The following is an 18,358-nucleotide window of genomic DNA, read 5'->3' on the forward strand; positions in this document are numbered from 1 at the left end:
AAAACGTGCTTCGAATAGACAGTTATATTTACCAGTCACCCTAATCTGCCGCCACACCATCATCGTTTGGCCATAGGTACCCACGGCATTCCATGGGTTCCGCCGCTCCGGTAAAGTGCTACGAAATTGCGAAATCCTCATCCGTCGCACAGTATGACGACGACGCCGACGATGACGCTGAGTCCTGTGTATGGGACTGGATTCCACGGTAAACATGCATCCAACACACGCAAGAACCGTGGTTACCTGGCTCCGGTTCTAACAACGGTGACTGCCTGCGATGCGACAAACCCGGTAATGTGTCACGTTCCCGTTTGCAGGACAGCGTAGCAAATCGCTTATGTTCAGTTGCCTTCCGGTTTGGGTATTGCGGGAATGGTGACATTCTTTCGATAGTCGCAGTTGTCTCTGAGAAATTTTTATGACCGCTGTCCATCAAGTTCATAGAGAATAGCTAATCGACCGTTGAGGTCAATCTGTCTATCAAAAGTATCTGTGAGCTCGTTTCAATCTATTTTATTTTAAGACGAACACGACAATACGCTTCTATTCTGATGGCAGCACAACTACCAGACGTACCCCCGTAGACAGCACAGAGTCTAGAGTAGAGTGACATACTACAAATAGCCGGATGATGACTGGCAGACCCGCATTGCGAAAGGATGATGATCACCATCAACCGACAGACAACATATGTAGGTGGTACCCCCAGAACAGAGGTGGGAAAAACCATTTCCCGTTTGGCTACCAAGCGAAACGCTTTTCTGCTCTAAAAGCTTGCCTAAAAACACAGCAACGACGACAACAACGGATGGGGTCAGACTCAGTCAGACAGCCACAGCCACGGGTGCGTGCTCTAATCCGGATGGATGAGAAAACATGCACCGTTTACTGATGGAGGAATTGGTTCAGCTGGATGAGGATGATGGTGATGGTATTAGAGAATGACACCGAATGATGGAGTGTAGCTTAAGGTGATGAAAAGTTTTCGGTCATTCTGCCTGGTTGAATATGGAAGTGGACCCAAACACGGATGAGAAAACTTTCAAAGAATGCGTAATAGAGCTGTTTTAGCGTGAAACAAAAAAAGATTGTAGGTACAGTGTTGAATATCATAAACGTCGAAATTCTGAACTGGTGTGTTTTCTTAAGGTATGACTTCATGAGGCAGGAAGAATGAATCTGGCAGTTTCAGGGAGCGGGCCTGGAGTGATGGTTGAAGCACTTGACTATCTCGCCAAGAACTTGGAATCGAATCCCACTCCCGACAAACTCACAAAATGTGAATTCTTCCTTCGGAAGGGAAGTAAAGCGTAAGTCCCGATGAACTAGCCTTGGGCTAAAAATCTCGTTAATACAGATGAAAAAAACAATCTGGAAGTTTTTGAAGGATGTTAATCTCATAATTATCATTCAACACAACGTTGAAGAATTCCAATTGAAGTTAAAGACCTCTTTCAGCCAGTCTTCTACTATGCCGATCGTATGCGCCGCTAAAAGCTATACTGCCTCTTTCTACTCGTCGTATACCACAAGGGCAATGCCGTTCTCTTTTTTCATCAGAATCATGGAGGAAAATCTGCTCAACAGACAACTGAACAAGGGGGTCCAGGTAGTGTGGGGTTAAGGACTGTCTTCTACTATTATAAAAATGGAAAAGCCAGGACTTCTCTTTCCTCTACCCAAATCCGCCGTTTCTCGGGAATCACCAAGAATGCATTGCTGCAGAGAGCGGCTTGGGCATATCACACTCTCAAGGTTAGCAGCGTAGCCTGCAACAACGAACATCGCTTCAGAGAGTCCATCACGATAGCATGCTGCCGCTTTATTCAGTTTCCCGAGTGGTTTTCACCACTCCCTTTGTCCTCAGAAGGCGGGCAGGGTCAGCCCCTCCCCCGCGCCCAACTGTTTTACAGAAATCAAGAACTGATGACTACCCTTCAGGCCCTATCAGCTACACCAGAAGATTGCTGACTGTAGGGTAGGGCAGTTCAGACTTTAAACATGTCAAAAATTCAAAGCTCCCATATTTTCATTACAATCCTTGGTGCAAAACTAGAGTCCTGTCAAATTTGACTGTAGGGTGCCATTTCGGTGGTGATTTAATGGTGGCCCAAAAGCAAAATAGGTTTATATGGGAATTACTATGGAGAATTTTCGAAAAAGGTTCTCCTCGTTGTAGAGCATTACCACATGGATGAAGTCATAGGGTCAACGTCAAATTGAATTCTTCAGACCTCAATGAAGAATGTTGCCGAAGACCGCAACTCGTTTCGACTCACGAGCCTCAAGTTATTAATCAATATTCATCCATGCATGCATGAACAGAAGATCACAGCTCGATCGACACGCTTGACACGCAATCACAGTATGCGTGTTACCTTCTTGCACACCTCGAAGGGCATCGTGTATAAAGATGCGCATGCGAGTGAGAATTTGTTTAATAACTTTTTACCCGATTGTCGAAATGAGTTCCGGTCTTCGGCAACATTCATCATTGAGATCTGAAGAATTCAATTCGGCTTTGACTCTATGACTTCATCCATGTGGTAATACTCTACAACGAGGAGAACCTTTTTCGAAAATTCTCCATAGTAATTCCCATGTAAACCTATTTTGCTATTGGGCCACCATTAAATCACCACCGAAATGGCTAAAAATTTGACAGGGCTCTAGTTTTGCACCAAGGATTGTAATGAACATATGGGAGCTTTGAATTTTTGACATGTTTAAAGTCTGAACTGCCCTACTGTAGGGTCTCCACCTGCCCCGGCCCTTACCGAGGACCCCTTTCCAACCGCGGGCTCCAATCTGTAGGATCCAGTCGTGGGGGTCTCACTCAAACAATTATTCCAGAACACAGTTCACGTCTTGTTAACTCAACTCTTTATTTCCGACTGGCTTACACTTTGCAACTCAACTCACTTCTCCCCCCTTACATTGTATGTTGATGCTCTTTTATTCACTTCTCTCGTAGACTAGCTCTCCTCTCTCCCCATCTCTTTGCTTACAACCCTACATCCTTCTCCTACTCCCTACAACATCAACCACGTCACCAAAAAAGAAAAGTACAAGTCAAGTATATCGCTTAGGCACTTTTTTTGTTCTCGTCGGACGGCTTTGATCGGGTACCGCATCGTCCTTAGGGTGGTTCAATCGCTTCCGGGATGAGCAAGTCTTCTTGGGGTCCGCCGCATCCACCTTCGCGCTTGTTACGGTCTCCTGCGAAGTGTATGGCGAAGTTTGAGGAGATTCCTGGTCCGAGATATCTTGTTTTGAAGTTTCCTGGAGACCTGTAGAAGAATCTGAGAAAGCGGAAACAGATGGCCACTTTTTCAAGTGAGCAACTGGACGTCGGTATTTCACTCCCTCTCCATTAACGATGATCGTATCATTGCCGGTTCGCTCTAAGACGGTAAACTTTTCTACCTTGAAACTCGGTTCCAGCTTTCCCGATTCGCAGCTTTTAAGCATCACTATATCCCCAGGAGTGATCTCCGATTCTTTCGCATGTCGACGATGATCTGCATACAGCTTGCCCTGAATTTTCTTCATTGCGTCCCTCTCTCGGGTGTCTTCGTCGCGATTCCAATGCGGATCTGTTCGTAGGGAAGGTAGTAGATCCTTAACCGGGCGGCCAGTTAGCAGCTCCAGGGGAGCTTTCTCCGTAACTGTGTGAGGAGTGGTATTATACATGTACACGTAGTCTTCCAAACACTTCCGCCAATCAGTTCTAAGTGCTTTGGAAATACGTAGAGCCTTCAAGATTCCTCGATTTTGCCGTTCGACGAGGCCATTCATCTGAGGCCAATAAGGTATGGTTTTCACCAGTTTGATATTCTTGCCGGCACAGAACTGAGAACGGTGGTCCGTTGTCCGAGCGAATCGATTCGGGATACGTGTGATCTTTGAAGATCTTCATAAGCGCTTCAATTGTCTTGGACGCAGTCGTGGTCTTCATTTCTACTACATGAAGGTATCGGCTGTAATAGTCCGCTACAACCAAGAATGTAGCAAACTCTTTGGCTGATAGAAAATCTATGGCGATCTCTTGCCAAGCTCTCTCTGGCATCATCTTACGGCTCATTGGTTCTGGTGGATTCATGGTGCTGACAGCAGTACAACCCACACATTCCGTAACAGCACTGCAGACTTCCCTATCCATACATGGCCACCATACGTACTGTCGCAGATTTCGACGCATTGCAACGCTTCCCGGATGTCCCCGATGCGCGATGTCTAACGCCCGCCGACGCAGCTTCAACGGTAACACAATTCTGTCCTCGCGTACCACGATACCATCAATGTATCCCAATTCTTTACTGAAGGCTTGGTATCGAAACAGATCTGATGGCCAACTCTGTGTCTTCATGGCTTCAACAACTCCATTGAGGGTCGGATCGCGGGCCGTCTCGGTGCGGATTTCCTCCAAAGTAATTGCATTTGGCAATTCTCCTACGGCACAAAGAAAGTGCTGAGTGGATTCGTCAAATGGCGCATCTTCTTTTGTACACAAGCGAGATAACACATCTGATATGTTGTTTGCTCCTTGGATGTGCTTGATCTGGAAATCATAGGGCTGGAGGCGTAAAGCCCAACTTTGAGCTCGCGAACACGCACGTCTTCCGTCTCGGTACTTCCCCTCAAAGATGTATTCGAGAGTTTTGTGGTCTGTGAATACCGTGAATCGAAGCCCAAAAAGATACAGATAATATTTTTCCACCGCCCATACTACAGCTAGTGCCTCGCGTTGAGTCTGAGGGTACAACCGTTCGGTCTCAGTCAGACCTTTTGAGGCAAAGCTAATGATCCTGGGCCAACCAGCTGTATCACGTTGGATGAGCACCGCCCCCAAGCCCACTGGAGAGGCGTCCACAAATAGTTCCGTCGTGTCCTTGGGATCGAAAAACCCTAATTTCCTCACTTTCGTCGTAAGCTCATTGCGGAGATCGTCGAAGGCAACTTTCTGGCTTTCCCCGAAGGTTCCGATTTCACCCCGTATGAATTGACGAAGCGGCTCAGTACGAGTGGACAGATCTGGAATGAAGTGGCCCACAAAATTTACGAGGCCTAAGAAGCTCCGGACTTCTTCTTTTGTTTCAGGCAGGCGAAAGTCCCGAATCGCCGCAATCTTATCTTCGGATGGGCTAATGCCTAGGGCACTGACTTTGAACCCTAATATTTCCAGCTCTGTCACGCCGAAAACGCATTTCTCTCGGTTCAGTTTGGCATTGTTTTTCTCTAAAACAGACAATACTTTTTCTAACCTCTGGTCGTGTTCCTCGCGCGTGCTCCCAGCGACTACCACGTCATCTATATAAACTACGACCCCATCGATTCCCGCTAACATTTCCGTCATCACCCGCTGAAATATTTCCGGGGCACAGTTTATCCCGAACATGAGCCGCTTGAAACGCATCAGACCTCGGTTTGACATGAAAGTTGTAACGTTACGGGAATCCGGATGAAGCTCCAGGTGGTAATAGGCAGATGTCATGTCCAGTCTTGAAAAATACGTGGCCCCACGAAGCTCGTTCAAGAAGGTATCAATCACCGGAATAGGATAGTGTTCTCTTTGGATAGCCTGATTCGGAAACTTCATATTTACACAAAGTCGAACGTCTCCTTTGCCCTTCGGTACTACAACTAACGGCGAGATCCAGTCTGGGGGACCTCGGACCGGCTCAATAATATCTTGCCGGAGCATCTCCTGAATCTTCTCGTCAACCTTGTCTTTCATGGGCTCTGGAATCCTGAGATAGGCAACCTTTTTGGGTGGGATTGTTGGATCGACAGACAGCTTCACCTGTACGTTGGGGAACTTCGGGAAAGGGCTCTCAGTTACATCTACCTGACAGACATCTAGGCCGACTTTCAACACATTCAGTTCTTCAGCGGTTGTTTTGCTCAATAATGATCTGTTGGCGCCTTCTATTACGAAAAATTCCGCATAGGTAATCGGCTTCGAAGGGTTGATCGAAATTTTGGACTCGAGAATGGCTAGAACGCGAAGGGGTTTTTCACTAGCGTAGGAGGAGAATTGGCGATCACCTCCACCATTTCGTTTAATGACATCGACATTGTTTTTCTGTAGTGTAGCCCAAACCTCTTCGGTGATCGTATTAATCGCCGCCCCAGAGTCAATGAGGAAATCGACGGGAAAATCGTTGACGAAACAAGTAATGATGCCATTGTTGCGGGAAGAAGAAACCTAGTGAATGCAATAATGCACGTTATTTATGCGAAATAAATTCTTTATTCAGTTAACAAATTTCATTATCTTCCAAGGATCCTACAAACCCTCATAGAACGAAATAACCGTTTAATTTACCTGTTGAATGTCCGCCGGAACCGGACGACGAGGTAGTTCTTCATTCCACTCGTTTTCCGATGTAACGACGTTGGCTTCTATCTTCGGCTGCTCCCAGGTCTCGCGATAACTGAACCTTTTGTTGCCACCCCGGCATTTCCTGCCAAAGTGCCCAATCCTTCCGCAGCTATTACAACGGGCTTTCTTAGCTGGGCAACGCACATCCTCTCCCGAGTGCCGGTACGAGCCACATCGATTGCACTCGTTACTCGATGGTTTGGGTCCCGACGGGTATGGTCGCGCTCTGTTCTTTCCCCTAAAAGCTGTCCTTACGTTTCGTTCTTGCCTCACAGCAGCAACAACGGCAGACTCCTCCTTCAGCGCCTTTGCTTTCTCCTTCTCCTTCTGCTTAAGAAGCATTTCTCTGTTGATAGCATAATTGGTGACCTCGTCAAGATTGAGGGTTCCTTCGAGCCCTTTATCACGAACCCGCTCATCAAACGCTCCCATGGTCACCTGCTGGAGTATCTCTATTTCTTCCCGGTCCTGAAATTCGCAGCGTGCAGCCTGCGTACGTAGTCGCAACAAAAACCGATTGAATGGTTCGGATTCCGCTTGTTTGAGCGTGCGAAACAACTCCAACTCAATTCGCACGTTACGCTTCCCGATGAAAAATTTGCTCAATCTCAAGACCGCGTTGTCGTACTCAGGGATTTCCTTCGGTACCAACGGTATCGGAACCGGCTCAGGATACACCTCCTCTGGCACCGGGCGCAAATTGTAGAAAATGCGCTGCAGTCCTCGTCCTCCTCGAGCAAGCAACAACACAAGCTTCTCGTGCTGAGATTCGATGCGTTTCATCTCCAGGATGAGCTCGAATGACCGATGCCATTCCTCCCATTCTCTCCTGAGGTCCGACGTATCCACTGTCTCGTTGAAAGATTGCAGCGGCCAATCTTTGTCGTCCATGGTTCTGCATAACCAAGAAAAAATATTGCGGCTCCAATTATCCTTCTATGCATACTTCTTGGCAACATTAATGAACTGTTGAACTATTAAAATTTCCCAAGTGGATTATTGCATTATTTATTTGTTTATATTTAACTACCTTGGTTTCAACACAAAATTGTATGCATTTATTATAGTCAAGTATTTCTTAACAAGCATTTTATCACATCAGTTGCTATGTTATTAAAGAGTTAAGCATGCAAAACATGCATTCACATTGGCTTTCTTGATGCATCGACCTCGATAAAGAAGAACAAAACAGAAAAAGAAAAACAATTCATGTGCGTGGTATGTATTTTTATTATCACGTTGCAATTACAGGCCAACTACCCTAGCATAACACAAGAATGCATCCAGCATCTCTCCAATGATACATTCACATTCCTTACAGTTTTGGTGGACAGACCTCGGAACAGCCTATCTGGCACCAGGCTCCTGTTTGTATTCCACATTCGGTCACATTCATACAGCGTCGGGTTGCTAAACTCGAATGGCTACGGCAGCGGTTGTCTCTCTCTACCATGGCGTCAACGAACTTATAAAGGCATAATGCTACAATCGTTCCCATTTTTTTTTTTTATTTCGGCGAGCTATACTGATACAAGTTGACTCTCCGGGCTATGACGATGGTGGCGTCAGGCTCCTGTTTACAATGTATTGAAGGGTCGGTCAGATTCGCTCAACAACGCGTTGCTGGACTCGAATGACTTCGGCAGTGCTGTTTTTTCTATGCTATGGCATCGACGGACTCGTGAAAGCTCCACACTTCGGTCGTACCAGTCTCATTTTTTCGCTGAGCTACACTGCTGCGAGTGGACTCTCGTTTTCTTTCCATGCTACGACGATGCTGGCGTCGGCTCTCGCTCGCAATGCATTGTACGGTCGGCCCCATTCGCTCAGCATCGCAGTGCTGGACTCGAATGGCTACGATGGCGTCGTTTTCTCTATGCTGTGGCATCGACGGGCTCGTGAACGCTCCACGCTTCGGTCGTACCAGTCTCAGTTTTTTCCTTTTCTCACGCTGCGCTATACTGCTGCGAGTGGACTCTCGTTTTCTCTCCATGCTACGATGATACTGGTGTCGGCTGCATTGGACGGTCGGCCCCATTCGCTCAGCATCGCAGTGCTGGACTCGAATGGCTACGATGGCGTCGTTTTCTCTTTGCTGTGGCATCGACGGGCTCGTGAAAGCTCCACGCTTCGGTCGTACCAGTCTCAGTTTTTTTTCCCTTTTTCTCACGCTGAGCTACACTGCTGCGAGTGGACTCTCGTTTTCTCTCCATGCTACGATGATACTCGCGTCGGCTGCATTGGACGGTCGGCCCCATTCGCTCAGCATCGCAGTGCTGGACTCAAATGGCTACGATGGCGTTGTTTTCTCTTTGTTGTGGCATCGACGGGCTCGTGAAAGCTCCACGCTTCCGTCGTACCAGTCTCAGTTTTTTTCCTCCTTTTCTCACGCTGCGCTACACTGCTGCGAGTAGACTCTCGTTTTTTCATGCTACGATGATAGTGGCGTCGGCTCTTGTTCGCAATGCATTGTACGGTCGGCCGCATTCGCTCAGCATCGCATTGCTGGACTCGAATGGATACGATGGCGTTGTTTTCTCTTTGCTGTGGCATCGACGGGCTCGTGAAAGCTCCACGCTTCGGTCGTACCAGTCTCAGTTTTTCCCTCCTTTTCTCACGCTGAGCTACACTGCTACGAGTGGACTCCCGTTTCCTCTCTATGTTACAAAGCCAACGAAATCGAGATCACTTTACGAACGACGACGTCACATATTCTCACATGGGCTTTGGATTTTCTCCTTCTCCGATTTTTCACTGCACTGGACTTGTATCGCTCTACACTACTACTGTACCTGACGCCATTTTTTTTTCTGCCTTGCTGCGTTCCCACATTTCCTAGACTCCGCATCACATGGCGGCCATTTCCCATACACTATTGCAAACACTATCTCAATACAAGTTATTGATCTTGAAATTCCCCGACAAGACAAGATTGTTCATTAAAACCCATATTAAGCTAAACGTCCTACGAGCTTACGAGGTTACGTTTCCCATTTTCAATTTTTCAGCACACTCCATGCAATCATTGCACCCAGAAAAACAATGAAAATCGTATAATATGGCGGCGTTGAAAGAATTTAGCATTTCTCTTTTTATTTCAGTCGTATTTGCTCAGATTTGTCACTTTCATCATATGACCATAATAGAAAAAAAAATCTTTTTTACTTACATATCGTTGATCCTACCGGATGCACCAATTGTAGGATCCAGTCGTGGGGGTCTCACTCAAACAATTATTCCAGAACACAGTTCACGTCTTGTTAACTCAACTCTTTATTTCCGACTGGCTTACACTTTGCAACTCAACTCACTTCTCCCCCCTTACATTGTATGTTGATGCTCTTTTATTCACTTCTCTCGTAGACTAGCTCTCCTCTCTCCCCATCTCTTTGCTTACAACCCTACACAATCCTACCCAGTAGACCGCCGCAACGACAGCAACGCTACCAGGATGCAGCCACTAAATGGTTGTAAGGATCGATTTCCACCGCAGCGCACTGGCATGACCTACGAAACCGGCTCCGAACTCCTGGATCACCTTTTGTACCGCATCTGAACTAGCCATTCTGCGAGTCCACGCGCCACCTCCTTTGTAACTACAAGACGTTGTGGGTGATAGTCGTTGTTAGGCATTCCAGCCAAACTCATCTACTTACTGCTTACTTTCAGTCCTGGGCACCCACGGTGGTGCAGAGGCTTGAATTGAAAGATCTCCATCCTGGGCGATTGCCAGTCATCGCCTTGACCTGTGGCCAGGTAAAATTTCTGTCGACTTGCTTGATTTCGTTGTTGAGGCTGTGCCGACATGAGCCTCTGGGTCTGCCTCTGCTGCGATGTCCTGCTGGGTTCCAGTCCAACGCTTGCTTGCAGATTGCGTTTCCGCTCCTGCGTAGAGTGTGGCCGACCCACCTCCAGTTTCGCTCCCGAATTTCTGTCGCTATCAGCTCTTGATGACATCGACGATGGAGTTCCACGTTGCAACGAGCCACGTGCAACGCGTTGGAGATCCTATTGTGAGGCCACCATGCACGAATTGCAGCCGTTGCGTGTTCTCCACTGATACACACCAGGTTTCACTGGCGTATAGCAGGCGTACAGATTTCACGTTCAAGTTGAAAATTAGGATTTTGTTGCGTCGACAAATCTGGTTGTTTTCCCATACATTTCTCAAACTCACAAAAGTAACCCTCGCCTTCTTGATCCGTGCACCAATGTCGATCTTGGTGCCTACCGCCATTTGGCTACCAAGATATTTGATGCTTTCAACATTCTCCTCTGATTGCTCAGCTACCGTAAAGCTGGAAGGGTTGACCGTGTTTACATTCAACGAATCGGTTGATGGTAAGACCTGCCGCTGAGGAGCGATTGGCAAGATCATCGAGCTTGTTCTGAATATCAGAGCGCCGTTGAGCTAGGAGAGCAACGTCATCAGCCAGTTTGAAGTCATTTAGGTGCTCCATGGTATTGGGCTGCCACAGCAATCCATGATTTGGTTCATGGTCAATCGCACCTACCAGGATCTCGTCGATTACGATGAGGAACAGTAGCGGTGATAGTATACATCCTTACCTCACTCCAGCAACGACCGGATGGGATCGGACAAAACACCGTTGTGCAGTACTCTGCACGAAAATGCCCTGTACTGTGCTTCAATGACCGATGATTTTCTCAGGGAGACCCTTGTGCCTGAGGGCTTCCACATGTTTCCGTGATTGAGATGGTCGAAAGCTTTTTCTTAATCAAAGAACACCAGGTAGAGAGACTCTTGGAATTCATTGACTTGCTGCAGAATGATACGGAGCGTGACAATATGTTCCACACAGGATCGTCCGGCACGAAATCCTGCTTGCTGCCGTCAGAGAGTTGCGTCAATCTTCTGCAGCATAATTAATGCAGTAGTTGTGTGGATACTACGGGATCAGCTTTGAGCATCTCAGCTGATATGCGATCGACCCCTGGGCCCTGTTCGATTTAATGCTACGAATGGCTGTTTCTATCTCCTGAACTGTTGGAGCTTCGGTATTGATACGGGTAATGCGTCGATCCCTTGGCGGATCATGCTGAGGTGTTGATGGCGTGGCCGACACTTGGAAAAGAGGTTACGTACAAAAGGCTGAAACACTAAAGGCTGAAATTACAGAAGGCTGAATGCATCAAAAGGCTGAAAAAACATAAGGCTGAAATAGTGATTCGACTAGTTTTCAAACACACCAGCCTAAAGGCTAACCTCAACACTAACAGCTCAGACAAACAGATCACGCCAATTGGGAATAATTAGATACATTCATTGTTTTTACGATCTATTTGAAAATTTGCTTGTTGGTCGATTACCCAGCCGTAGCACTCGCATTGGTTTTGTTTGAGCTTGACGATTGACTGTCCTACAGTCCCTAGTTTTCTCCGATTTTAAACAACTACTTGTACAATTTGTTGTCTGAGAAGCACATGTTTTTCTCTCATGGAACCTCGGCAACTTCACGAATTAGTTACATGCACACTTAATTTATAATGCCGAATCTCGGTTTACGTATGCCGAGTTTTGCACAGCCGAGTATTCAGCTAAATGTTTTCATGAGATTTCAGCTAATAAAAGCCGAAAATCAGTATAACATGCCTCGTTGCCAAGCGACCTACCAGTTTGTTAGCTGAGTCTCGGTTAACATTCAGAAACCGAGATCCGCACAGCCGAGCTCGGTGAATGAAACTAAGTGTGTGGGTCTCCCCCAGGGCTCATGCTTAAGCCCCCTTCTTTACAACTTTTACGTTAGAGACATCAACTTCATGCGTAAATACACTCACCGGAACATGGTGGGGAGCCCACCCGGAAGATCTGATAAAGCTATATCGTACAACGATACTGTCGGTTCTCGAATACGGTAGCTTTTGCTTTCAGTCCGCCGCGAAAACACACATCCTGAAGCTAGAGCGTATCCAGTATCGTTGTCTTCGGATCGCGTTAGGCTGCATGAACTCGTCGCACACAATGAGTTTGGAGGTACTAGCAGCAGTACTCCCTTTATCAGATCGTTTCGTGGAACTGTCGTTTAGGTTCCTCAGCCGCTGTGAGGTGCTGAACCCATTGGTAATTGAAAACTTTGAGAAGCTGATCGAACGAATTCATCAAACAAAATTTATGACAGTATACTACTCGTACATGACTCTGGAGGTTCACCCTTCATTGAATGTTCCCAACCGCGATTGATTCCCAGACTTTTCCAATTCCACTATAGGTTTTGATCCTAGTTTTGATCTGACCATGAAGAAATCCGTGCAATCCCAGATCCGCTCCGATCGGAGCACATTCCAAAAATTTTTGCAAGCAAGTTTGGTCATATCAGTTGCGACAGAAGGTTTTTCACTGACGGGTCAAAAACAAATGATTCCACTGGACTTGGTGTATTTAACGAGCTTCATAGCGCCGCCCATAAACTTCAAAGTCCTTGCTCAGTATATGTCGCAGAATTGGCGGCTATACACTATGCATTAAAGCGAATCGCCTCTCTTCCCTCTGATCAATATTTCATTTTCACGGATAGCCTTAGTTCAATTGAGGCTATTCGCTCAATGAGGCCGGTAAAGCACTCCACGTATTTCCTAAGCGAAATACGACCATTTTTGAGTGCTCTATCGAATCAAGCATATAACATCACCTTGGTTTGGGTCCCTTCGCATTGCTCGATCCCGGGCAATGAGAAAGCGGACTCACTCGCCAAGATGGGCGCTATGGAAGGCGATATTTATGACCGTCATATCGTCTTCAATGATTTTTTTTCGATTGCTCGTCAGCATGCCTTGGTCAGTTGGCAACAAAAATGTGATGCAGGAGAGTTGGGCAGGTGGTTACATTCAATTCTCCCACAGGTATCGAAGACGGCGTGGTTCAAGGGGTTGGACATGGGTCGAGATTTTATCAAGATAATGTGTCGACTCATGTCCAATCACTACTCTCTGGGCTCGCATTTCTATCGAATAGGGCCCACAGATAGCAATAGTTGTAGCTGTGGTGCAGGCTATCAAGATCCAATTTATGTGCATCCCTCAGGGCCCGAGGGAAACCAGTAAAGGAAGACATTAGAGATGTGTTGGGTAAACTTGATCTTGAGTATATGAAGCTTGTGTACGACTTCTTGAAGCAAGCTGAAATCTTCGTTTGATATACCCGTCTTGTTGTTCCACTTGTCCATCTCGTGTCTTTATTTGATACCCCAGTCTTGTTGCTCCACTTGTCCACCTCGTGTCCCTTCGAAAATCGTCTGTATGTATCGTTACAGGTTGTTTGTCCACTCTACGTTTGACCAGCAACAATACGCCACACCAAGCTGTCACGTGTCAACGAAAAGCCCCATCACCCTATCCTTTCCTCATTTCCTCAAATATTGTTGTTCCCCCTAACCTCGACCAAACCGCGAGTTTTTCGGTTCCCCAAAACTAACTTAGTTTATAAGACAAAAACATGAAATTGTAACACTGTTGAAAATGCTTTGACATCCATGTGCACAACAGAACACGTGCTCGATGAACAAATTGAGATTTGAAATTATGAAAAGTATCCACGTCAGCCAAAGCAAAATCAAGAAATTGACATTTGTAAGGTGCGACTGCACACTAATTGCCATACCAATAAGTGATTGGGAGGCAGTGCCCGAAGCTCTCGACAATTAAAAATAACTTCCTCTCTCGCTTTGACATACATGTGCACAACAGACAATGTGTTAGATGTTCATCTAATCCCATCCGAAGGGGGTTTGGATTGTGAAAAGAAGATAACCATGTGCGATTGTGGAATCGAGTTCAGTTCTAGGCCTGCTGGCGACGGAGAGAGTCGAGTGACTCCGTAGCTTGAAGGAATAGAAGCGCCCGTCTAGCGAATTGGGAGTCGTGAGTTCGAGTCTCACCGGAGTACGTGGATTTCTTTTCATAATTTCAAATCTCAATTTGTTCATCGAGCACGTGTTCTGTTGTGCACATGGATGTCAAAGCATTTTCAACAGTGTAATTTCCCACATGGCTTGGTCAGCCAAAGCAAAATCAAGAAAAAAATTGACATATGAAATTGTAAATTGTTTCAACTAAATTCGGCTCCGTTATGCCTGTTGGCGCATGAGCCTCAAATAAATGATTAAGTAAAAAAAAATTGCTTAGTCTAAAGCTGAAATAAAAGTCCGTAGTTCATGGTTGGCCAAACTAAGCCATTTTGGGGGAACATGGTTCAGTTACTATGTTCTGAAACGGAAAGCTTTACGACTGGCCATAATGCTATGGATTATTGAACGCCTACATTACTAAGACAGTATTTCTCAAAATACTCCAGCTTTTTACGCTGGCCATAAAACAACGAGGGGTGATTCAATTTTGACATTCCTTGCCGACAGTTTTTATCACTCAATCTAGGGAGACGGTGAAATAAAATTCTGAATTTTAATGTGTGCTTTTCTTGCGCTTACAGGAAATGGGAAATATAAGAGCTTCTAAATATTAACCTGCTCTTAGTTCTACGTCATTTATTTGCTACGAAGCTTTCACTATGTTTGAAGCTAGTCCGGAGACGGGCTTGTCGAGGAATAAAAATTCCCGTTAGTATTAGTAGCAGTGCTTAGATAATTAAAAAAAACTTGGTATTTCTCGGTTTCGTAACTGGACAGGGTGTTAGCACAAGAAGTACTCTTAGGTAAATGAAAAAACTGACTTAAATTCGTATTGATATCATATTCACGGTGTTCATTTTGCACTAAGAAAAAACTCGTTGCTCCCCATATGCATAAATCCGTTAGATGGTCCTTAAAAATCGGTCTTCAAGGAGTCCGTAGTCAATCTCATGGCATCTCGCACCAAATAGGAGCCATTTCACCCAACTGCCAGCTACTGTCCCTTTAAACTGAAATTGTAAAAAAATAATAATAAACAGGAAAAATAGAGTAATTTTGAATTCCACATAAACAAGAATCGGCATTGTTGACGTTCTATTGAAAATCTGAAACATCTTTAACACCAAAAAGATTGCTTTGATCAAAACCATAAAAATCAAAAGCGTCGGCTAGAATTGTCAAACAGAGGTGATTCAAAATTTATGGCACGCTAGCGTAAAAAGCTGGATAGCATATTTATATTCCAAAGTGGGTATGCACCATTACTCTTTTCACTAGGGGTCCTGCTGAGGGTTACGCGTACGATTCGCGTTCGAACCAAGAACTTTTCATTATGACAATTTTCTTGATTCCCTTTGGCATTGAGAACCTTCGTGCATGTTACATGATATGCCAAAGCTGAGAAGCAGGCTCGATCTCAGTTCAGGCGTTACTCCAAGAAAAGGAAGAAGTGCTATAACTTATACAAATACATGATTTTTGGATTTTCAGCCATTTCCATTTTCAGCCTTTTGTAATTTCAGCTTATGAGCATGAGCATGATTGACCGCCCGCGGTTGCTCCTCTGTTATTGCAAGGACATCTGCATTTACACAAAGAACCAACAGATGATGCTTGGGACTAGCCTTATCCTCATTGTGTAAATGCTGACATCCCCATACTTTTCAATAAGCAATACCAGCGCCGGCCGCGTCCGAATGCAGGTCAATTGAGGATAGGGAAGGAAGTGATGACGTGAATCTCGCTTAGGCCAATAACCGAGGAATTCTCTGCGTTACTACGAGAAATCACTAGGAGTTCGGAAATGGGAAGGGAAGATGTGTTAGGGATTTTTGTCATGGTAAACAAATTGCTACAACCTCCATACCGATTCTTGTTTTGCTATGAACAATGCACTCGCGAAAAATTTCCCTCGAAACCGCCCCCACACACGCGTCGCATTCAGGGAATACTTCTTTACGTTATAATAATCAAGATTCACTATAACTAAATTTATAGGCCAATCAATCCACACAGTAGAGCTCTACAGCTGGAGAAACTAAAATTTACAATAAATTGTCGTCGCGGTTGAAACCTGAAGCCCACACGCGAAAACCGATTCTTCTGCAAATCCGTACGTGAAACCCAATGCCGCGCGTAGTGCGCTGTACAGCGGATCTGTTTCTCTATCCAGCGCACCACATCCACCACGAACGTCCGACGCACAACGAAAAAACGAACGATTTTCGGCTCGAAACTCCGGCTTTTAACTGTGTACGGCTATAACATTGAAAAAGCATGAAACGAGCTTACCGAACTTGAAGAAAATGGCGATCCTTCCCTGTTACTCTTATCCAAAGCAACTATTCCCGTACGCCCTTTCCGCCGACACAAATTCTTGGGTTCGCTACAGACGATGGCTAGCGCCGAAATAGACGATATGGTTGTCCAAAGGAATTCAATAAAAGCACTTGAAAGTTCACATGAAAATTATTTTCCAAATTTCACTTGACGGATTGAAAAAACCGAGCGTAAAATTTTCACATCTGTTTTTCGTCATGGCACACTCTCCTTTTGTAATTTCAACTTATGATATACTTTCTTGAATACAGCCTTTCGTATTCAGCCTTTTGAAATTCAGCCTTATGTTACAATTCCTGAAAAAGGTTTCCAAAGTGTTCGAACCAGCGTTTCAACTGGTCAGCCGGGTCTTTCACGGGCTTCGTAGCATGCATCTTAATCCTACTAAGGCGACGTGAAACATCGTAGAGGAGATGGATGTCGCCGGTGTTTGCGGCTTTCTCGCCTTCGTCGGTTAGGGGGTCTGCCCACGCGCTTTTGTCCCGCCTACATGTGCGCTTCACTTCTTTCTCGAGAGCCGAATGGCGCCGACGGGCTACGGCTTTAGCTCCTGGCGTTTTTGCTCGCTCTATCGCGGCTTTAGCGTTCCTTCGCTCCTCTATCTTGAACAGACGCTGTTGGAGCCACCTTTTTGGTGGACAGACACTTGGCAAGCACTTCCTTAATCTAGCTGAAGTCAGCAGATCAACAGGGCCCAGTCTGCATTTCGAGCCAAGCACAAAAATCTTAGCTAGCGATTCTTGTCATCGACTGAAGCATGAGGTAGGAACTTGTGAGTGAGGATTAGAACGGTGTTGGGTACTTCTTCTATGTTGTCGACTCACTTTTTTGCAGCCTGTTATAACAATAACAAATACTCGAATTCCGTTTTCATGCAGGCATTTGAACGCATTCAAATATTATCTTTTTTATTCAAAACTTCAAATTGAGTAATTCGAATCAGGCAAGTGCTATACTATTTCTCGGAAAAAGTATGCCATCAAAACCCAGCAACATATTGACGCTTCCAATAATTGAAAACAAAGTCAGTCAATTACACTTAACGTTTGAATCGATCGACAGAGTGCAGTGCTCCAGTTTTCGATTAACTCCCAGCCACTCAGTTACTTCCGCCCGACCAAACCGCACCGATACACCAACGACCAACCAGCAACGAATGACGACCATCCATGCGATAGTGGCGGACCGCATAAAATCCAGTACAGAACGGCGGTGGTGGTAAGCAGTGTATCTGCATGTGGCAGCCCAACTGCAGTTTATTGCATCAAAGGTCTAAACCATGGCATCGCATCGGATCGGCTTCCTTCCAATCCAATTCAATCCATCGGGCCCAGCGGCGCGGCGTGCGACTAGAGCACTTCGCAATTGGCCGTCGATTGCAATTTCCAGTTCCGGTGTTGTTTTTCCTCTTTGCTGAACACCTGCCGCTGTATCGGCAATGCCTGAACCGGGCGGGATACCTCTTCTAATCCACCACCATTTATTGACGTCTAGTGGTTATGGTTTTGCTGATAAACGAACCGTCGTCATCGTAATGGGTTGGGTTTGAATAGATGTTATTAGGTTATAGGGAGGCAGCTAAGACTTGCATCGGAAAATTGCGGACTCTGTTTGCGAATGCTCTTTGGGTTACTCGTTACTCGTGCCTGAGCGCATTTGACGGCACACAAGTGAGCGAAGGTGGTGGCTTGTTTGATGGGATCATACAATACAGACTTTGGAACAATATCCATGAAGATGACAATACAGTTGAGGTAGAAATATT

General features: G+C 45.7%; 2 protein-coding genes across 12 annotated transcripts in view; both read left to right on the forward strand.

Annotated features, from left to right (window-relative positions):
- Positions 1-18,358, forward strand: part of LOC109428850 (serine/threonine-protein phosphatase rdgC) — a 264,380-nt gene that overhangs the window by 198,927 nt on the left and 47,095 nt on the right. The gene's annotated exons all lie outside the window — the stretch shown is intronic.
- Positions 7,451-9,244, forward strand: LOC134289533 (uncharacterized). Its single transcript, XM_062855479.1, has 2 exons — positions 7,451-8,536; positions 8,758-9,244. The coding sequence occupies exons 1-2, from the start codon at positions 8,022-8,024 to the stop codon at positions 9,182-9,184; spliced, it is 942 nt and encodes a 313-aa protein (XP_062711463.1). The 5' UTR covers positions 7,451-8,021; the 3' UTR covers positions 9,185-9,244.

Source organism: Aedes albopictus, chromosome 3, assembly GCF_035046485.1.
Source record: "Aedes albopictus strain Foshan chromosome 3, AalbF5, whole genome shotgun sequence".
Taxonomy (NCBI): Eukaryota; Metazoa; Arthropoda; class Insecta; order Diptera; family Culicidae; genus Aedes; species Aedes albopictus.

What these genes read in the sequence shown, in the direction of transcription:
- LOC134289533 (XM_062855479.1), top strand. Translation starts at nt 8,022, where the DNA reads ATGACTTCGGCAGTGCTGTTTTTTCTATGCTATGGCATCGACGGACTC. An exon ending in CTTCGGTCGTACCAGTCTCA is followed by an intron (nt 8,537 to 8,757) that starts GTTTTTTTTCCC and finishes TACCAGTCTCAG; the next exon opens with TTTTTTTCCTCCTTTTCTCA.